General features: G+C 36.1%; 3 protein-coding genes and 1 pseudogene across 5 annotated transcripts; 2 read left to right on the top strand and 2 right to left on the bottom strand.

The window, feature by feature from the left end:
* The first annotated feature begins 236 nt into the window (after positions 1 to 236).
* On the top strand, positions 237 to 1,214 carry LOC130932901 (ubiquitin-like protein 5). 2 transcript variants are annotated; one of them, XM_057862357.1, is made up of 3 exons: positions 237 to 385; positions 467 to 786; positions 1,035 to 1,214. In XM_057862357.1, exon 2 carries the CDS (start codon positions 550 to 552, stop codon positions 769 to 771), a length of 222 nt encoding a protein of 73 aa, XP_057718340.1. In that variant the 5' UTR covers positions 237 to 385; positions 467 to 549; the 3' UTR covers positions 772 to 786; positions 1,035 to 1,214. The 2 variants fall into 2 exon arrangements, with proteins under 2 accessions (XP_057718340.1, XP_057718339.1); XM_057862356.1 differs by lacking the exon at positions 237 to 385 and having other exon boundaries at positions 414 to 786.
* Positions 1,215 to 4,550: 3,336 nt separating this feature from the next.
* On the bottom strand, positions 4,551 to 7,335 carry LOC130936730 (protein LOW PHOTOSYNTHETIC EFFICIENCY 1, chloroplastic-like). The gene has a single exon (XM_057866871.1). It carries the CDS (start codon positions 7,129 to 7,131, stop codon positions 4,735 to 4,737), a length of 2,397 nt encoding a protein of 798 aa, XP_057722854.1. The 5' UTR covers positions 7,132 to 7,335; the 3' UTR covers positions 4,551 to 4,734.
* A 949-nt stretch (positions 7,336 to 8,284) lies between these two features.
* On the top strand, positions 8,285 to 13,955 carry LOC130934637 (uncharacterized; annotated as a pseudogene).
* Positions 13,956 to 14,085: 130 nt separating this feature from the next.
* Positions 14,086 to 20,954, bottom strand: LOC130936456 (NAD kinase 2, chloroplastic-like). Of its 2 annotated transcripts, none has more exons than XM_057866522.1 (8): positions 20,643 to 20,954; positions 17,558 to 19,513; positions 17,034 to 17,155; positions 16,802 to 16,943; positions 16,487 to 16,711; positions 15,938 to 16,012; positions 15,516 to 15,617; positions 14,086 to 14,540 (listed from the first exon to the last, which is right to left on the bottom strand). In XM_057866522.1, the coding sequence occupies exons 1-8, from the start codon at positions 20,853 to 20,855 to the stop codon at positions 14,337 to 14,339; spliced, it is 3,039 nt and encodes a 1,012-aa protein (XP_057722505.1). In that variant the 5' UTR covers positions 20,856 to 20,954; the 3' UTR covers positions 14,086 to 14,336. The 2 variants fall into 2 exon arrangements, with proteins under 2 accessions (XP_057722505.1, XP_057722506.1); XM_057866523.1 differs by having other exon boundaries at positions 14,304 to 14,540; positions 15,516 to 15,627.
* Between the last annotated feature and the right edge of the window lie 1,294 nt (positions 20,955 to 22,248).

The raw sequence follows: 22,248 nt of genomic DNA, 5'->3' as shown, positions 1-22,248 counted from the left end.
GCAGATACTATAACAAAGATGACGATAAAGTTACAACTTTCGCATATAAAACTTATTTCACCTTGAGGAGAGTTTAAGATTAGTACTATAAACAATTCCTTATTTTGTTTGTTTTATTTTTTTTATTTAAGTTATTTCAGTCACCAAAAAAATATATAATTTACTGATTCAAATCTTTATTAAGTTCAAAACAAAATTTCAAACCTTATTTTTAATTAGAAACTCTAATAGTCACCAAAAAAAATAAAAAATAAAAACCCTAATTCCAACCATTTCAAAATTTTATTGATGTACAATTTATCCTTATTTGTTCGATTTCCTTATCGTTGCTTGTGAAGTTGTATTCCTCTCTGCTCGCGTCGCCGTCGTGCTCGTCTCTTTTAGAGTAAGAAGTTTAAAACTTTTATCTTTTAAAATAACTTTTCAATCAAAGCTATAATCAACTCTTCTATCTCCCTACTCACAGACTCAAACACAAAGGCGTGGAAGAAGGCATTGGGGGTTAGGGTTTCTTCCGAGTTCCTGGGAACGATTAACCAAGAGAAGAAGATGATCGAGGTGGTTCTGAACGATCGATTGGGGAAGAAGGTCCGCGTGAAATGCAACGATGACGACACCATCGGAGACCTAAAGAAGCTGGTTGCAGCTCAGACAGGAACGAGGGCCGACAAGATTCGCATCCAGAAGTGGTACACCATCTACAAGGATCACATCACCCTCAAAGATTACGAGATCCACGACGGCATGGGCCTCGAGCTCTACTACAACTAAAATCCCTCTTCAAAGGTCTCTTCTTTCTTCCCTGCTATTGATTATTTTAGGTTCCCCATGATTTTGTGCTTATTTAACAATTGGCTTGTTAGAATTTACCTTTGGTGAACATTGTGGATTCATAATTTTGTTCATCACTAGTAAAGGCTATTTCTTTGAGGAATTGCCCAATTTTTGTGCTCATGTTATTGTTTCTGTGCATGCTGCGTCCTTGAACAGTATAATAGTACTTGAGACTGATCTTTTGCTGTTGTTTGTTTCAGGTGCTATTAATGGCGTAATATATGGAACTGGATAAATGTGTCAAATGTAACTTTTGACTTGCAAACCCCTTTGATTGGAATAATGTACATACCCGAATGATATGAGATTTAATTTGCTGTTGGAACAATCTGTTACTTTGTTATATAATATATATTTGACGTGTTCTTGTTTGATTCGTATTAATTGAAACCTCCCCTTTTTGTCTTCCTTGCATAGTGTGCTTAATTACAATTTTTGTTTGATTAGACAATCTTTTGAGGTATAACAAGAACATACTTCATAACTGAGAAAGAAATGATGGTTCTGTGGCCTGTAAATAATCCATAGTTTCTTATTCAATGGTTGCTTCCCGATATATGGTTCTGTTGTGCATGCTTTAAATTGTTATGTAGTAAGGTTTTCTGTTGATGCTGCTGTGGGTTCGTTGCTGAGCATGTATGTCTGAGACTTTGTTGGCCTTGCTATCCTTCTATGGCCATTGGCAGTTGCTGGGGCAGTTCTGGCATCCATGATGGCAAGTTACTTTCTTGGTGCATATGTAGGTGTTATTGCTTATCAGGTGAATGTTCATATCCACTTCCTGTGTACTATAGGCATAAACAATTATGTTATACTCGAGTCAAAGTTACAACTTTGTAGCAATTTAGTGATACACTTAATTTAGTTGGTTCCGGACTGGTAAACTAGTGTTGTGATTGTACGGTAAAACTAAACGTGGAAGCAAAAATTGGGGATTGGAAGGCATAGCATTTGTTGTTTTATACATCACAGCGTCTAATTTTGAGACTGTGTTGTTCCCCTTCCCTTTATAGTACATGATAAAAATAACTTGCAAATCCAAAATGCTTAAATATGTTAGCTATGGCGGGTTGTCTTTTGTACCCATCACATGATAAAAACAAAACTAATATAGCAATATTTTAAACCTTGGTGCAATGAAGCTTTACAAATTCCTTCCAAAATTGTACCTTTATGGTGATAATGCCAAGTGAAACATCCTCAAGGCATACATAAAAATCATCATAAAGTTTCATTTATGTTGAGATTAAGTACATACATTTGTTCTTTGGAAAAACAGGAGTCTTCTTTCTTGCTGGGCCTTCGATTCATCGTTGCAGCTTTGGCCCTCTATGATGAATACAGCAATGATATTCTTGACATGCCAGAAGGATCCTGCTTTCCTAGCTTTTATTCTACTCCCCTTCTATTTGTCAATGTGACTAGCTTGCTAAAGCTCTTGTATTGAGTTTTACTTGATTTGATAGGCCTCAATATCGGAAAATGGTTGACTCATCAAAGAGAACTGCACATTCAAATTCCTTCTCAAGACACAGCGGCTCCTTACGAAGGGCGCCTTCTCGTTCATCATCAATAAAAAATAATATTGTTGAGTTGAAATCACTTGAGTTACGCTTTGTATTATTTTGTATCCTTTCCAACGATGCACAAATTAAATATTCGCCTGTTTGAGGGTCTCTACTAATGAATCGTCATGTGTGTAGCTGTTGGATGGCTTATTTAGGGAATGTCGTCATGTTGGAGAAAAAATGGTTTCCAAAGTTCTAATAACACCTAAAGACATTAAAGAAGCTAAGTCTAGTAAAGGGAGTCGAGTTATAAGTATCAGTTTACCTGCATGCATATTGCCTTCTCCAGGGGTTGTTGCGCCCTGCAAAAGCTAATGCCACGCGTATATTGATAAGTTAGTGGAAATCTGAACTCTTGGCAGCCTTTGGTTTTCTCTTCTCTCTCTTCCACCTTTTGTTTTAACTTATGTGAAGATTATTTTGCTATAACCAAGTTGAAGAAATTTTGTTTGCTTCCTCATTGTAGATGATAATACCGAACTGACTACCACAAACAGACCAAGGGAGAAATTTTTTGAATGGTTTCTTAATCCTCTTTTGATAATTAAAGAACAAATCAGAGCAGAACAACTTTCTCCCCCAGAAGAGGATTACCTATGCAAACTAGTACTTCTGAGTGGGGATTCAGAGAGGTTGAAAAATTCCAGTACTGCGCCAGCCCCTGTATCTGAGGTCAAATGTGCCGAGCTTGATGCATTGGCTAGAAGTTACTTATCACGCAAAAGATAGTTACTTTTATTTTCCTGATGATCCATGAAACAACGCTTTGTTTATTTTGTTTCGTTTTCTTTTTTCACATATTTAAACTTCAAGGGATCACCAAATCTATGACAAGGTTTCCAACCTACAAGCGCCGCTTCGATGATCTTGTAAAATAATTGTCGGATGACTTTGCTGAGAAGCATGGAGTGAAAACAATGACCAGATCAAAGAGCGCATTTGCTCGGATGGTTAGCTTCAAATCCTTAAAGGGACCAAGAAATATTGGTTCCAATCAAGGTTCGGAAGATGTAAAAGATGTAGAAATAGAAGGCCCTTGATTGAGAATTCCATGCTATTATCATCAACCCAAAGAAACAAATTAGGTTATTGCTCACTTTAGTCCCTGTAGGTACATGATTGTATTATTTTGGTTCCTGTAGGATTTAACGAGTCAAGATAGTTCTTTTAGATAGCAAACATTGTTGAATTTAGTTCCATTAAATGACTAATTGAAATCATGTTTGTTCCACAATTACTCTTTTGATTCATTAAAATCTATAAAAATCACAACGATTCACACGTGTATTTGTATAGACCCAAGTGAACACAAACTCAAACAAAATATCATGCTGCAGGTGTACGGTAGTCCTCCATTTTGGATACAAGACTGAAGTGTAATTGATACACTTGTTCATGTTACCGAAACGTATTTCAGCATGAGGGATGATGCTTTCATATTGAAAAAATGAAAAGTATAGGAATGTACCAATTGATATATCATGTATTCATGTTTTTTTAGACCATATGGCTGTAATCCAAAAGTCAATATATAACAGTTTTGTAGCATATATTGTCGCTAGTAGGATAATGCAAACTGAATCACACAAGTCTCTTTAGCAGCTTAATCGCTTTTCATATTGTCTGCCTATGAACTGCTTGCGGTGAAAGCAAAGGGAGCGTTCTATAACAGCTTTTTCCTTTTCTTTCTTCTCCTTTATTTGTTTATTTTTTTGTGGACTGGTATGTTCCAATTGTGTTCCATTGTTTTTAACTCATGCTAGGAAATTTTTTATTTTATTCGTAAGTAGATGCGGCCATTCTTCAATGTGTATGTTGTGTATGTTTGTAGGGTTTTGATTTTGAAATAATAATAATATTTTCTGAATTAAATTTTGGGGGGAAAAAAGAAAACTACCATCACATCATACATGGTCTTTAAATATATAGTTAACTGATAAATTCACAACATTAGTTTTAGAATATTTGGTTTCTATTCCTTACCATATCTTCATTTTCTTAAGTGATGGAGAATAAGATTCTGAGGCACAGTGAGATCAGTGAAGATATCAATGTTATTCTTTGATATTTTAATCATGACAAGTGTACTACTCAGGGATAACGAGTTTTGGCAGCATATTTAAACAATCATTTTGATTATAATGCCAACTAAAAAGAAACTTATCTTGCAACTAAACATTTGATTATGATTTGAGCCATAATTTCAGAGAATGTGCGGACCTCTGGATTTCGCTCACATATGGAGAAGAAATATTACAACAATTCTTTCAAACAACAACAATGCCGAATATACAAAGGTCGTAAAATATCTGATTATCCTATTCTGTACTAACTAATTCAATTCTTGTGACTGTGTGTAACAAATTTCACTTTTATCAAATGGTTTACTTCTCCCGGAAACATCAGCCAAGTTGTAGAATTCTTTCATTGCTTTTCTAATTTGCACCTTCCTTTTTTTATCGAGCGGACGTGATCCTAAAGAACTTAGATTGATGGTAGCACCATAAGCCTCAGAGGATTGCACAACCAAGTCATAAGCTTTTGAAGAAAGGATAAGGCCTTCACTTTGAGCTCTCATATACAACTCATATGCCAGCCTAGGCTTTCCATCATTCGAAAGTGCCTCAATCAACATTTCATAAGTGATCTCATTGGGAGAGATGTTTTGAACTTTCATCCGGTGAAACCATTCATATGCTGCACTACTCATGCCATTTCGTGCGCAACCACTAATAATTGCATTATATGTAACTACTGTTATCTCAATTCCCAATGTTACCATCTCTCGGATGATTGCATCTACTCTACTAAAATTTCCTTGTGCAGTATAAATTGATGCCATGATTGTGTAGGCATATGCATTTGGTTCAACCCTAACTTTGATCATATGGTCCCACACACGGAGGGCCTCGTCGTAGAGTTTTCCTTTCTCAAGAGCACTCAACAAAGCCCCGTATGAAATCACAGTCGGTTTTTCACCATTTTCCACCATCCTCTTAAATATTTGCACTGCAGCAGTAGTTTCTGCAGCCTTCGAACAGGCCATAAGAACTGAATTCCATTCCCTACTTCCCGGTTTTAGGCCTTTATCTTCCATCTTGTTAATAAGCCTCACACCCCATCTCCAAATTCCTTTTTTCTTGGCTGCACTGAGAAGGACATTAAAGTGAGAGGTTATCAGTTCATATGACAAGTTATTTGGCTTTGGCCCTTTGTCCAATAAGTCTTCATATATCTCCAAAGCAGCCCACCACTTTTTTGCCTTCCCCATCAACCAGATTACATGATTGCAGACAGACAAGCTGATCTTATCATACCTTTCCCTTATCCTTGTGTATACCTCTCTGATAACAATATAGTGGTCTTCACGAGTACAAGCCCATGCAAGTCGCTCAAGGTCAGCACGCCCCAGTGGAATTCCAGCATTGTCCATATCAATGAGAAGCTTCAATACATTGTTGCTCGAATTATCATGACTGACAAGCCAACGACGCATTACTTGATAGCAAACACGGATTGTAAACTTCTTAAGCTTTATTAACTCACTCTCCCAATCTTCACCATCATCATCTCTCCCTATTCCACCTTGTCGATATTTTTCTCTGAAGTCAACAAAAAAGTTTAGAGCTCCATTCCCATTTTCCATTCTTCGATATGCCAGCAAAGCTTGAGAATAGGATACTGGAGACGGGATAAGGCCATTTTTATGAATTTCTTCAAGCATATCGAGCGCTTTGCCAGCTTCCCCTTTCTCAATGTAAATAGCCATCAAGGTATTATATGTCACAACATTATAGGCGATTCCATCTCGTGCCATTTCATTTAAAATGGTCTCCATTTCATCAAATTGTTCAGACTGTTTAACAACACCTAACACGGCATTATATATGTAAAGATTGGGGCCAAAAGAACCATTAGTTTCTATCTTCCTCCTCTTCATCCAATAAAAAAGAATCAACGCAGAATCCATTCTCTTGTCTTGACCAAAACCCTTTATTATGGTTGAATACACCTGAAGGGGCAACTCCCCCTTGTCCTTAAGAATATCCTCCACGTCCTCAACCGTCTTAGCGGACTGCAAGGTTGTTGCAAGTGCTCTCACATCAACCTTAACATCACTCTCTTCTCTTCCATCCTCCCCAGCACTGTTTTCAGTCTGAATCTCTTGTTCATAGTTGATATCTTCGCTTTGATCCGAATTCGAAGAGTACACACCCTCTGACTCACTGCTAACTGAGGAACCATCAGCAGAAACTGCCTCCTCCTCAAACAACTCAGTCCCACTGCATTCACCACCATGCATCTCTTGCTGACAGTTAATACCTTCACTTTGATCCGAATTCGAAGAGTTTGCCCCCTCAGACTCGCCACTAACAGATGAACTGTCAATAGAATTAGTCCGCCCCTCCACCAATTCATTACCAATAATACCCTGATCCTCCACCGCCCACGCCATAGGTGTAACAAAATTCACTTTAGAGTATCCAAACAAAAACCCTAATCTAAAATCAAAATTTGGGTTCCCAACACATGATACAATACTGTAACCACTTGAAAAGCTTCTTGAGCATTGAATATCACCAATACATGTTCTACGAGACAGAGAAAACACAAAACCAAGCTTCACCATTCTTCTCCTATTGGGAGAAGGACTAGATTCAAATCCCGCAAAAAGAGAAGGAACCAACGAGTGGTTACCTTTAGAAGGAAAAGGGCTTAAAGCGTGCATATTCTAGGTGAAATTTAGAGGTCGAAATAAAGGATTATGAAATAAAATTGAATGAGGAAGCAGCATTAGATGATGGTTTCGTAGTCGTACCTTCAAATGAGGCTGGTCCGAATCAAAGGAAGAATTGCAGTGTTTCCAGCAATGCTGGCTTCTTCTTAGCCATTTATTTCAAAGGGATAAATTCGAATAGAGAAAGCCTCGGTAAAAGGCATTTAAGCAGGTATGGACTATTTTCTAGGTTCTTGTAAATTATAAATAGAACCAAATTCCATCCGTCAAATTTATGCAAAAGAAATTACCATCCTTAATGTTGTATATTAAAATTAACTAACGGTATAAAATAAATATTAAAATATAATTATATAAATATATAATAAAAATAAATTAAATCACATATATATTTATATATAAATATATTAATAAATAATTTTAAAAATTAATTTTAGTGTATAAATAATATTTTTAATAAAAAATATATTTATATTTTATTTTAAGTTTTAATAATTAATAAAAAATATAATTTAAAAATTTTATTAATTTATTTTATTAATCTTCTAAAATTTTAAAGCATTAGAAAATGTTTTTCTAAATCATTTATTATAAACTTCAAATATTAAGATATGAGAACAGTGTATTTATTACGGAAACACTTTAAAATAAAATTTTAAATTTAGTGTATAATGTATACAATAAATTTAAAAAGAAAGGTATTTTAAAAATTAAAAATCAAAATTTTAATTAATTATTTAATAATGATTTGAATACAAATTTTAAAATTTAAAAAATTAGGATTAATAGTTAAATTCATTCACACTGCGTATAGTAACTCTAATCTCATAATACATTATTATTATTATTGTTGTTGTTATTATTGTTGTTTAGTGACTATATATATATACACATAAATCTAATAAATAAATTTATCATTATTTTTGTCTAAAAAATATAAAAATTATGATATAATATTATTGTACAAATAATAATAATAATAATAATAATAATAATAATAATTTTATTTTATTTTTTTTATGGAAGATTGTTATGTTTGTCTGAGTAAAATTTTGGAGATATTTTTGTATATTAATTTTTTTGAATTAAAATATTCACTTTAAAAATTTTTGAAAGACTGATTTGGATAATTTTTCTTTAAAATATGTACAAATCATCTCCTTTCAAAAACCCTAGCAGAGAAAGAGTACGTACTCCGTACTCAAGGAGAATGAGAGAATGAGAGAATGAAAGAGCGGGGACGAGCAGTTGAGGGTGAAACACGGTGAGGAAGATGGTCATGCCATCGGAAGAGATAAGGGAGAGAGCGTGGGTGGGTGTGTATCCGGTGTTAAGGAGGGCTCTTCTCGAGAGGGGTTAGAAAAGCCATCCAAGGTCTCTTTTCGAGATAAAGTCATTGGTGCAGAAAAGTCTAAGGCCTTTGCATTAGTAGGGTCTTTATCGGGGATGGTATTGCGACGGTCACAGGTAAGAAGGGTGATTCTCGTGCACCAAGTATCAATTTTAACGAGGCAAAGAGCTCTGGCTGAACCTCATAAGGAAGTCATCGTAATCAAGGTGCTCGATAAGCATTATGGCTACACGGCTCTCATGCATAAGCTTCGGATAGTATGGCGCATCAAAGGAGGGTTTGATTTGTTGGATGTGGGGTTTGGATATTTTTTGGTTAAATTTGATATTGCTGCAGATCGTGAGAAAGTCATTTTTGGTGGCCCGTGGTTGATAGACGGTCACTATGTTGCAGTAAAGCCATGGGATGTGGATTTTAGGCCATGCGAAAAATCCTTTGGATCAACGCTGGTATGGATTCGAGTCTCGGGACTTCCAATTTGGTGCTACCAGGAACAAGCAATGCTGCGAATTGCTTCTGCAATAGGGATTCCCGTGAAAGTAGATTTGGCCACTAAGCTTGCAGAAAGAGGAAAATATGCCCGAGCTTGTGTTCAAATTAATCTTGAATTGCCTGTAATTAAACATATTATAGTGGAGGGTGTGACTTATGAAGTGGAGTATGAGAGTTTACCGTTGATTTGTGCTACTTGTGCACGGTATGGGCATGATAAATCGTTGTGCATGGAGAAGGAGTCCTTGGAAGAAAACGGAAATTCCTTTGGTGATGGAAAAAATAATGAATTCCCGACACTAGTGCCACACAACAATCATGAGATTCAAAAAGAGGCTGAATCAGAAGCTCGTGATTTAGGTGAGAATCCTCGTAATTTGTGTGAGAAATTAGGAGTTGTTAAAGGGAAGGAGGTGGTTACGGAATCATTGGCTCCTCACGTGCCTGATGGTCATGTTAATGAGGCGTGCATGGATGATGAAGAGGGCTGGCAACAAGTGTTGCGTAAGGGAAAATTCACAATGGGCCAGTCATCAGGTTTGAAGGACCAAGATGGAAAGCAGCACAAGTTTGGTTCGAGAAGAGTTCCAAGGCCCAATTTGCATGATGATGGAGGCAAATCAATTGGCATTAGGATGGGAAAGCGAGAAAAACATGAAATTGCGCCATCTCCATTGCGCAGAACTCCTGCACGTCGTGGAATTTCTATACGGAAGCGTCCTCGGCCTTCCTCCTTGCAGAACTCGCCAGTTGATAAAAATGGTGGCACATCGGAAAAAACTTTAGTAGATGGAAGCATGGCAGGTGCAGTGTCAGGAGGTCCGAAGGTGGCAATTATTAAGGATCAGAGTGTGCCAGTACTGCAGGACAAACCACCTATTGAGGTTGGTGATTCTGTTTAGAGTTTATGTTCTTATTTATTCTGTCCCTATTATTTATGGATAGTTTAAATATGATTGTTTGGAATATTAGGGGTGCTTCTAATAAGTTAGCCCGGGTGCATTGTAAGGAACTTGTTAGAAAATTTAGACATGTTTTCTTTATTGTGGTTGAAACTCACTCCCCTTTTCAGCATTTAAAATTATTTTGGGAAAGGTTGGGGTATCACTCTGTTGGTATAGTAGAAGTAGAGGGGCATAAGGGAGATATTTGGTTTCTATCCTCTATGAAGGGTGTTTGTTGTAAGTTCATTGATGCTTTTGATCACGGTATTACTATTGAGGTTCAGTTTGATAATTTAATTTGGAGGTGTAGTGGTATTTATGGCAGTCCACAATTTAAGAAAAGGGTTCTCCTTTGGGATTATCTTGTTGCACAATCCATAGTTTTTCAAGGACCTTGGATTGTTCTTGGTGATTTTAATGAAGTCAAGTTTTCTCATGAATCTAAGGGCTATCAATTTTCTCATCAAAGAGCAGACATGTTTGCTACTTCATTAGGGGATAGTGGTTTGTTTGATCTGAAGACTATTGGGAGGCAATTTTCTTGGTACAGGAGGGTGAAAAATTATGTTGACGTGGCAAAAAAGCTTGATCGAGTCTGTATAAATAGTAGTTGGTTATTTATCTTTCCAGAGGCTTATGCAGAAGTTTTAAATATGCTTCAGTCTGATCATTGTCCTATTCTGGTGCGTTGTAAAGGTCGTCCTCAGCCTAAAGGGAATCGACCTTTTCGATTTGTTGCTGCTTGGGCTACTCATCCTGGGTATAGGGATATTGTGAACCAGTCATGGTGGTCTAGTAATAGAGGGATTCATGACAAGCTTTCGGAAGTACAGAAGAATTCACTAGAGTTTAACTCGAAGGTATTTGGTAACATTTTTGTTAAGAAATGTGAATTAGAGCAGCAGATTAATTATTTACAAAAGCATTTGGAAGTGGTGGATAGTATTTATTTACGTCAGAAAGAGCAACAGTTGCTTGATGATTATAATAATACTCTAGTGCAAGAAGAGCTCCTATGGTTCCAAAAGTCCAGAGAGCAGTGGGTTAGGTTTGGGGATAGGAATACAAGATTCTTTCATATTCAAACTCTTGCGTGAAGGAAGCATAATAAGATTCATGGCCTTTTTCTCAAGGATGGAGTGTGGAAAACTGATCCAGAGGTTCTGAGTCAAGAAGCAGAGTCTTTCTATAAAAGCTTATTCTGTCATTTGGATGATGTTGATTTGGGTTGCCTTGGTGATGTGCCTCTTCCTTCTCTGAATGAGGAAGCTTGCAATAATCTTACGGCACCAGTTACTATGGAGGAAGTCAGAACAGCTGTTTTTCACATGAACTCTTAAAGCTCCGGGACCTGATGGATTTCAAGCTTTCTTCTTCAAAGAATATTGGGAGATCATTGGTCTTGATGTTTGGAAGATGGTTAAGCAGGCATTCTCCGGTGTTACTCTTGATCCGAGAATGTTGGAGACTTTACTGGTTCTCATTCCAAAGGTTGAATCACCGGTATCTATGAAAGATTTCAGGCCGATTAGTCTCTGCAATGTAGTTTACAAGATCATCACGAAGGTCCTTGTTAATAGGCTTCGTCCTCATCTTGCGGAGATTGTTGGCCGCTTCAAGGAGGATTTATTCCGGGACGAGGAACTCCTGACAACATCATTATTGCTCAAGAAGTCCTCCACTTTATGAAGAAGACTAAATCAAAGAAAGGCACACTGGCCTTTAAGATTGATCTGGAGAATGCTTATGACAGAGTTGACTGGAGTTTTTTAGCTCATACCCTTAAGAGCTTTGGTTTTCCTATTCCTACACTTAATTTGATTATGATTTGTGTCACTGCTTCTTCTTTATCTATTCTTTGGAATGGGAGTCGTCTGAATGGCTTTACTCCTAGCCGAGGTCTTAGACAAGGAGACCCTATGTCACCCTATCTTTTTGTGTTGTGTATGGAGCGATTGACATGCTTTATTAGTCATCAGGTTAATTTGGGCTTGTGGGAGCCGGTTGCTATTTCTAGAGGGGGACCAAGAATATCCCACTTAATGTTTGCGGATGACTTGCTTCTATTCTGTAAAGCTACAAAGAGACAAGTGCAAAATGCGATGTTGGTTTTAGAGACTTTTTGCAAAGCATCTGGGATGAAGATTAATGTGGAGAAGTCTAAAGCGCTTTGCTCTAAGAATGTCTCTGCAACAAGGAAAGAGGTTTTCACTGGAGTATCCTCTATCAGATTTGTCCAGGACTTGGGCAAGTATCTTGGAGTTACCCTTAGCCATTCTAGGGTGACTCGTTCAGCTTTCAATGGTGTCCTGGATAAGATTCGGAGTAGGCTAGCAAGCTGGAAAGGGAGTTTACTCAATCGGGCTGGTAGACTCTGCTTGGTTAATTCTGTTGCCGCCGCTATTCCCACGTACCAGATGTAGGTCTCTATTTTTCCCAAAGGAATCATTAGTAAATTGGAGTCTATGATAAGAAATTTTCTTTGGAAAGGACAAGTTGATGGAAGAGGATTGAATCTTGTTAGTTGGAAGGTACTGGTTACTCCAAAAAAATATGGAGGTTTGGGGATTAGAGATCCTTATTGTGTAAATATTGCTCTTCTTGGGAAGCTAGTTTGGACTTTTTTCCAGCAGCCAAACAAGCTATGGGTCCAATTGTTGGATGCCAAGTACCGATCATCTCTATATGACTGTTTTAGTTATCCTAAGAACAAGGACTCTCCCATTTGGAGGTGTCTTTGCAAGGCTTGGGAAGTGTTGAAGGATGGGTTTGCTTGGTGTATTGGAGATTTGAACCAGAATTTTTGGTTTTCTAGCTGGAGGAGAGAAGGACGGTTATCTAATGAGATGGATTATGTTCGCATTTCTGATTCGAATCTCCAGATACAGGATATTTGGTCGGTTGGTAGGTGGCATTTGGATACTCTTTATTCTCCTTTATCTCAAAATCTGAAAGGTAATATTCTCTCTTACAATCCAGATGAACAAGCAGGTCCGGAAGTGGGTTGGTATTGGAGTGGGTCTGCTTCCAAAGTCTATAACTCACGCAATGGTTACTTGTGGTTGTGTAAGCTACTGTTTGGTTGGGAAGAGCGGGAGAATTGGTTTTGGCTTTGGCGTCAGCTTGTTCCGGAAAAGCATAAGTTTTTGGCTTGGTTGTGTCTTAAGGAGGCTCTTCCTACTGCAAGTTTTCGCTTTAGAAGAGGGATGTCGTCATCGGATAGGTGTCCAAGATGTCTTTCTAGCCAAGAATCGGTTTTACATTGTATTCGGGATTGTCCAAAAACTCAGCTTGTCTGGCATAGGTTGGATATTTCTTGTCATCCTTTGGATTTGAAGAACTGGTTCTTGTATCATAGCAGAGAGCATCCGTTCAAGTTCTTTTCGGGATTTTGGTGGATATGGCGAGCAAGGAATAATGACATATTTAATCCCCATGAAACTTGGCCTCCAGAAAAAGTGATTTGTCTGGCATTAACCTCAGAAAAAGAGCTTAGGAATATTTTTGAATTACAACGTATGTCCCTTCCCTTTACTCTAAATGGTTTTTGGAATCCCCCATCCATTGATACTTTTAAGATTAATTGTGATGCTAGTTATTTTGGTTCGGGTGATAGTGTTGGTTTTGCTTGTGTTATTAGAGATTGTAATGGGAGCTGGCAAAGGGAGTGTTTGGGAATGATTGAGAGTAATAGTATTCTTCAAGGAGAATTGTTTGCTATTTGGAAAAAATATCTCTTAGCTTGGGATGTGGGTCAACGAGATGTTATTTGTGAGACGGATTGTGTGGAAGCATTTAATCTTGTTACTCAAGATGGTTTTGAGTTTATTGATCCATTGGTGCTCAAAATAAGAGATATCATGCATTGGAATTGGCGTGTTGACTTTCGTTTGATTATGAGAGATGCAAACACGGTAGCAGATACTATGGCAAAGATGGCGATGAAGTTACAACTTTCGCACGTGGAGCTTCTTTCACCTTGGGAGGAGTTTAAAAGTAGTCTTAAACAAGACTGCCTCTCTATTTAAGCAGTTCTTTGTTTTTTTTGTTTTGTTTTTCTTTGTTTAATTTATTTCAGTCACCAAAAAAAAAAAACCAATAATCTACACAGAACCAAACATAACATCTCCTTCCACTTACACAGATGAAGACATGAAGTATAGCAAAAAGTAGATGGAATAAAGAGCCCCTAATAAGATTAGCAATTTAATGTACCACATTTCTCTAAAGTGTATGTATACACCAGTATCTAGCAATTATCACATGTGAAAAATCCTTGGCTAAACCCTACCTTAACAATGAATGCCAATGGAAGCAACTGGACGTATATGCTATATTTATGTTCTATAATCTGAATGTACAATCTGTACAGTAATTACATGCTTGCCTGCTCTTGACTTTCACACGCATCATAGGGCTTTCTGATCGAGCCTTTCGTTCCAGTTCAGGCACCGAATGAGGCTGCTGAACCAATCACCTGTTTGGTCAAACTTATTAACAGTTGGAAGCGGATGCTCACTCATAGCTATTCGGACAGAATCTCCCCTTGAAAGTTGCTGCCTTCTCTTTCCATCAAATGAAACCCAGGCATTACTTCTTGCATCTTCTGGAATCTGTGTTATTAATAAAACCTACGTAAGGTACATACTAAATTCTCAATTATAAAATACTAAATTATTTACCACAAATGCCAAACAAGTAATTAGCATATCCCACAGTAATAAATAAGCATATCTACTAAGTACCACAAAAAAGACAAACAACCATGCTGAACACCATTCACCAATCAACTACACGTATAATAACCCACACATATGCATTTATAATCAATTTTATAAAAAAAATCACAAAATATAATCAAAGTTCATAAATAATATAGTCACAATAGCTTTATACTTATAATCAAAATACAAAATAAAGTACAAAAATAGTGATGGTTAATTTGTTGTGTTTATGAAATATTTGATTATTGTTAAAGTTGATTATTTTGTTAAAAAAATAAATGAACAATGATAAAGAATCATCAGAATTTATTAATTTTTGCTATCGGTTAGCTATAAAATATATTGTTAAATTACTACATTAAAGAAATTGAGTTGATAACTAAGTCATGACTAAAACCAATAAATTCTGATGGCCTAGCATTTCTTAAAATAAAAAAGAATTTATAAGATAATACATATAAATATAGATAAAGACGTGGTGGCTGAATTTTAGTGTTGCATTTGGTGTCTTTCGACCCCCTTCCCCATTTTTCGGTATCCTTGCGTTAGGATTGACTTTCATAGATACCTTATTATTATTGTTGTTATTATTATTATTATTTAGAAAAAAAAATACTTTCCCTAGAATCGTTAGTAAATAAGCTGTTCTAACAAAAACCGATCTACTTCTTTTAAGAAAAAGTACCTCCATAATATTGTGTGTATATTTGGATACAACTTTTATAAGACACACCTTTTTATTTTTATTTTTTTCTAAAAAAACTAATTTATCCGTTCTTATAGATGATTAACAATACTCAGCTTTCAAAAAATGCAGAAGCGAAATCTGTTTTCAATAAAAATATTTTCCAAAAATATGCTCACCTTTAGTTCAAGTCGAGCAGAATCTGGAAGTACAACCGGTCTAAATGAGAGCGAGTGTGGACAGATCGGGGTAAACAGCATGCAGGGAACGTTTGGATGGACCTGCAGTTTTCTTATCCCATGATTCACATCAGATCAGTTAAATTCACAGTGCAAAAAGCAATGAATTATAATGTCATGCTGACAATGTACAGCTCAAAATTTTATAATTCTAACATGAAACTAGAACATGAAGGAATGATCGTCTGGGGTCTTGATACCATATTAGATTTGAGATTAAATGAACATAACTAAACTCCAACAACTAGCTCAAGAAGTAAGTGATGTCACTTATAAACTATCTAAAAATCTTAACCCTGAGAGATATAGGACTGGTAATAATCTAAATAACTCTAATGAGTCAAACACTAGCTCAAGCTTACCATGGAACCTCCAGCAGCTGTAGAATAAGCTGTGCTTCCCGTTGGAGTGGCTACAATGACTCCATCACCTTGTACCTGAAAGACACGATACTTGTCTCAATATATTTCACTGCCTCATGAAAATGTTAAAAATTCATTTTTCTCAATATGGAATACAATGTGTTAGAATATAATTAGGATCAATTAGAATCGATTAGTATTATTTAGCATATCTAAATATTTATTATAGGAGATTACGTCTTTATTATTACGATTCTCTTAATACCTATAAATACCCTTTTATATTGTATCATTCTAAACAACTTGAATAGACAACTTGAACACACATAATAATACACAAATCTTTTTTCCAGTTTAGTCTCTTGTTTCTAACATGGTATCAGAGTCATGGTATCCTCCTTGAAGAGAATAGGTTGTTTTCCTTGCGGTAAAATCACCGTAGTTTTTGTATTTTTTTTTCTATGTCAATTATATTCTAACACAATGAATGCATATATCTGTTGACAGTAACTCAGTTAGAGAACAAATATCAAGACATAATAAACTTACTTTGGTTATAAGACGATTATGTTCATAACATTCGATCTTTGAAAGATATGGATTTGAACCCCGGTCGACAACAACTTCATTGAGAATATCAAATACCTTCCCTGGCATTGCTTTACCCTTACGAAAAATTTCACATCTCAGACGCATTCTAAGAGTAATGTATACACCGTCCCGCATATTATTTCCATGGATAACTTGTCGAAGGTCGCGCTTATAGTCCTCGAACTACATACAGATAACAGAATGGAAATCAGACAATAAGAAGAAGCTATTCATATCCTTTTACGATAAAAATAATGGACTTGGCTAGCTTACACTATGCGAAGTCAGAAAGCCAAGGGAGCCAAGGTTAAAGGACACAATCGGGGGAACAGCTCCTCCGAACAGATTTGAAGCATGCAGTATGACACCATCTCCACCCAAGCAAGCCACAAAATCTACTTGATCATGTAGATCACTGGATCAAAGGCATTGAAAGGACAGGTTTATGCAAATGAATAGGAAAAAAATTCAATTCAATTCATATAGAATTAGAAAGTCAAGATACCTGGTATCCTGATTATAAAATGTCTGAACAAAGCCAAAGCCTGGAATTCTAGCAAATATATCATGTACATCTGGTTCGACAAGAACATTCATTTTCTCTTGGTGATACAAGAAAGAAGCAACCTGCAGAATAGATATAGAAGTTGTAAATTAGTTATACACTTCACAACAATGACAGTCATGATTTCCTTAAGAACAAAAAATTGTCCAAAGTTTTGATCCCTAAATTCAACTCCTTTATTAAATAAGGACATTCAGATGTCACTGTTCCATTCTCAGTACTGATAATCTAGATCCAACCGTCCATATATCAACTTTTCTGCACTATAGTTTCAGCATTTTCTATCTAAATGTAAGACATCTTGCCATAACAATATTTATTTGGCCATCCAGGTTCCATATTAGAAAAAACATTAAAGTACTAGAAGAAATACAACCACAAACTGTTTAGCAAATAACTTTTTCAGAGATGCCAATTTTATAATGATTTATGGAGTAAAAAAGAAAATCAAGGAAGTAAAATACGTCTTTTGCTTCTTCCATTAGTTCTTCCCCCAGCTTTTTCAACAATAACACTGTCTTTGGCATTGATTTCCACATAAGCATCTGTTGTTGGGTGCTAGGATGAGAGAAGGCCAAAGAAGATTCAGTCACTTTTTCCCTGGTACAAGAAAACCCATCTGTTCGAACAAGAAACATCTCTGCTTTCTTTCTTGATTGCAGTCTTACAACTCCTGTCGAAGACGCACACATATCTCCCTCGATGGATCCTAAGTCTTCATAATCTGATGCTGACCCAGGCTTAACCACACCATCTTTAATCCTTTGAGAGTTGGTTGTTCCATTATCCAAGTCATTGTTCGCAATGGAAGAGACATTGGCATTAGACATGTATTGCCTTTTTCCTTCACTAATTCCATGCACAGTTTTCCTCGAAGAATGAGATGTACTCCCATTAACTAACTTCCAGTTGTCACCAAGTGTATTCTGGGGCTCTCCAGTTGGATAATCTAGATGAGCTGAACCGTTGGAACTTTCTGGACCCACAGTTTTAGGAGCAGGATTATCACCATTGGTGTTAACCACATCCCGAGATAGTCCTCCGACATGCTTGTTCCCCGATTCGGGTAAGCATTCCAACCTTTCAATCTGATAATTCATGTAATAGGGAGGTGTTACCTTCTTGCTTCTGTAAAATTCAGACATTTTCCTTCTCGAAAAGACATCACAAGGAGGAACTTGAGCTTCTAAAGGATTTATTTTGCCAAAGAAACCTGGAAAAGATCTGTCCGCAATGTCCCCGTTGTATTCTGAAATTTTCTTATTCTCAGGAGTACTTCCACTTGTAGCCCCAGCTTGTGATTTCTCATAACTAGAGTCACTTTTGTCAAATGTTCCAAAAGAACTATGTGTTGCCCCCAAATACTCTTGTAATGAATTGATATCTTTTCCCCTGGACAATTGCTCTGCAGTCATTAAAGAGTCCTGCAGTTTCTCAGATCCATTTGAATAAAATGGTAACATGTCATTCGAAGCAACTGATTGATTAGAAATAATCTGTGATGCAGAGCGAGTCATGTACTGCTTCCATCGCGAAACCATGGCAGATGTTCTCCAAACTCCTTCTTTGCTGTGAAGATAGATAGGCCTTTTCCTGCAATCTGAGACATAGGATGCAAATCTTACAACTTGTTCCATTGTAGGAGCAGTCCTAACTTCAACTGGGATTTTTACCAAATCAACTCTTCCAGATGAAATAGCTTCATTGACAGCCAATTCATAGAGGTTATCTTTCACGGTTTCTGCTCTGAGATCTATAATAGTCTTATAACCTCTATCCAGTAACCACTTCAGGCCCTCTTCTGTTACGTGACCACCTGCCCAAAAAGCAGCATCTGAGTCTTTGGACTCTGTGTTGCCTTCAGAAGTAGATAAATACACAGGAGTCCAATTTGCAAATAGTGTATGACAAGGATAACTCTCCTCACGAGGAAAACCAGGATCGTAGCAAACATTCTTTAATCTCTGAAGTTTTCTCCAAACATTTAAGATTCTATCATCACCAGGTATTAAATAGTTTTCAAGAGCAACATGCAAGCTTTCACAACACCTTTTCATCTCACTCCTAAAAACAGCAAGTGGGGGTTCGTCCATTGCACTAACATCTCCACCACGAAAATAATTCATGATCGAGGATCTTCCGGAAATAACATCCTCCCTGCCTTTGTTGACAAGGGATACCATACATCCAAGAACAGAAACTATTTTATCTTCAAGATGAGGTTTCTCATCTGGTGGAACCTCATATGAGACACTACATTCCCCAGTAAAAGGGTTACATAAAGCATCCATTAACGCAGAATGAAGCCTTTCAGAATTCCTGAAGATCCTACAATATGCCTCAACTTCTGCAATATCACCTGGGACAGGACCCATCCATGACGAAGTTGTTTGATCATTGGATTGGAAGGGACTTGGGTTCTAAAACGTACAAAGGAAAAAGAACATTGAAAATGAATGTCAATAGATGACATGAAACTTTGATATTCATTAATCCATTTAAACCAAATTTTAAAAAATTATTATCTATTATGTAAACAGAGAAAGAAGGTGAGGAGAAAGAAGCTGAGCAAATTAATGTATATCACAAATGAAATTCATTCAAAGTTAATTCACTAAGATGTAACATAGAAATATAGAATCAAAATTTGGGAAAATGTTATTTCTACATATTTGTATAACTATATAGTGAGTTAGACAAGACACCCTATCGAGATCTAGTTAATGCCATTCAAATAAAACGTGGACTTCATTATATAGGTGTTGAAGGTGATGATAATTAAAAATGGGATTTACACTATCCATGACCACAAGTGAATATATCCCAAAAGCATAACCATACTAGTGACAATGGTTTCATAGCCATATCACAGTACACCCTAGCAACAAATAAAGAGATTCAATTTTGATTTTACTGCATCAGTTTTACACTATTAGACTAGTGCATTCAAATTTCATCCACTCATAGTGTTTTTTACATTGTTAGTTCATAGAAAGTAATTTTTAATAATATTATTATGCAAAGAATTTCAAGCTTTCAGCAACCACTAAAGTTTTCTAACTTCAGGGTCACAGTCCAAACTGTACAGTTAGCCATCGATGCTTCTGTCAGCCTACAATCCACAAACTGCTGCCATTACTCAGACCCTCCTCGGTAAAGTGCAAGCTTGTAGATTGAACTACCCTTTCTATTATTTGCAAAACATTTCATATTGGATTTAAATTCTATGTATGGTCACTATTCTAGTAAGAAAGGTTTTGATACAAAAATCTAATTATGTATTACTATATCAGTAATAGTAACTATTTCTTGCATTACTTGATGAAGGTCATAGAAACAATGTCAGACATGAAAACTAAACGCTCTCATTTCTCTTGAATAAAAAATAAAAATATATATATATAAAAAGAAAAAAAAAACTAAGTTTTTTCTGCTAACTAGAAACATGAACGATTGACTTCCTTACTTGTACACGGCACATATTTCAACTTCAAGTTAGGACATATAGATGTGTATAACAGATGATAAGAAGAGGAGATATATAGGTACCGAAGAGTCGAGTCCAAAATTGAAGGAGAAGGAGTTGGAAAGTTGGGCGCTAACGAAAAAGTTGAAGGGTCTACGGAGCCGTCCACTCTTATTCTTCCTTTGAAAGACGAAGTCGAAGCGGAAGATTCCAGCATTGGCTAGTGGCGGAGGAGAAGGCTTGAAGAAGCATAGATACGAAGGCCAGAAGGCTCCGGCCGCCAGACGCGGGTTCATCACGACGAAGAACACCACGTGTCACTTGTAGATACATTACAAGTTACCATAATACGAAACGAACGATCCCCTAAGATATAATTTTCATTGATTATTTGTTTTATGTTTTATATTTATATTTTTATGTGCTTTAACCTGTTCAGTTATACGTTGTTGGTGTTTGCCTGTCTGTTTGGGATGGATTTAGACAAAAGATGTGTGGTTGGATGATGGCGGGGAATATCGTATTGCAGTCAATAACAATAATAATAATAACAATAAAAATGATTTTTGTGGTGGAGGCAAACTGTCCTGCCTGCTAGTGGATATTTCATATTTCATATTTCATATTTATATTTGTTGCTATTATTTTGTGATGTGATACTTATGGATTTTCTTTTATTTTTCTTCGCATTATCCGATCCTTTTTTTATAATATGATTGGGCCACGACAACATTATATATTCTACGAGATTACAAGACACAATTCTTCAAGTTAAAGGGCAAACTAGTATAGTCACCAAAAAAAAAGGGCAAACTAGTATTCATTGGGTGCTTGAGGAATAAATACTAGATAAGTAATGTAAATAGTGTGTATGACCAAAAAAAAAAGTAATATAATAGTGTGGGAAAATAGAAATTACATGCGCGGGAATGAAATGAGATCATTGTAATTGTGGTCTCATGCTTAATTTATGGTGGATGGCTGGATGCAATGGAGTAAGTAGTAACTTCACATAAGCGAGGAGCATGTAAGGTGTTTACTGTGCAAGTTGAATTGTATAAAAATTAAAAGTAGGTGTATTGTGTGATGCTTTTTACTGTTTTATTTTGAACTTTGGCTGTTTTGTATTCTGAGCTTTGATTTATCTTTCATGGCAATATTGAAGGTGTATTGAAAATCTTCTGAAACTTTTTGCTCTCCTTTTTGGGTCAAATTATAAATCAACGATCTAAAAAAATTGAACGGGTTTCCAGTAAGTCTATAAAACTAAAAATGAAAGTTAAAACTCTAAAGCTCATAAAAGATAAAAACAATTGTGAATTATGATAATGTATTTATAAAAATTATTTTGTCACTATACTATATTTTTTAATTCAATAAATCAATCATGTATATATTTTTTAGTGTTTAATTTTGATACATTAACAGTGTAAAATTTACACAGTCATCCAATTACGCTGTCAATAAAAATAAGAGTTATTTTGGATGATGTGGCGTTACGTGATTAGATGTATGTATAAAATTGCTTTACACTGACCGTGCATCAAAATTTTTAAATTTATATTTTTTATTGCAAATTATATAAAAATATTAATATTAATTAAAAAAAATTTCGTGTATATATGATACCAATTATTACACGTATTATTTGAAAGAAAGAAAGAAAAAGAGTAAAATCTATCAGTTTGC

This window comes from Arachis stenosperma, chromosome 6, assembly GCF_014773155.1.
Source record: "Arachis stenosperma cultivar V10309 chromosome 6, arast.V10309.gnm1.PFL2, whole genome shotgun sequence".
Lineage (NCBI taxonomy): Eukaryota > Viridiplantae > Streptophyta > Magnoliopsida > Fabales > Fabaceae > Arachis > Arachis stenosperma.
This window is presented reverse-complemented; position numbering and strand designations above follow the sequence as displayed.

Excerpts from the sequence above, each read along its gene's own strand:
- LOC130936730 (XM_057866871.1), bottom strand. The coding sequence starts at position 7,131 with ATGCACGCTTTAAGCCCTTTTCCTTCTAAAGGTAACCACTCGTTGGTT.
- LOC130936456 (XM_057866522.1), bottom strand. The coding sequence starts at position 20,855 with ATGAACCCGCGTCTGGCGGCCGGAGCCTTCTGGCCTTCGTATCTATGC. Across the intron at positions 16,712-16,801 it reads GCTTTCTGACTTCGCATAGT|TTCGAGGACTATAAGCGCGA; the intron begins GTAAGCTAGCCA and ends ATCTGTATGTAG. Across the intron at positions 15,618-15,937 it reads CAGCTGCTGGAGGTTCCATG|GTCCATCCAAACGTTCCCTG; the intron begins GTAAGCTTGAGC and ends AGAAAACTGCAG.
- LOC130932901 (XM_057862357.1), top strand. The coding sequence starts at position 550 with ATGATCGAGGTGGTTCTGAACGATCGATTGGGGAAGAAGGTCCGCGTG.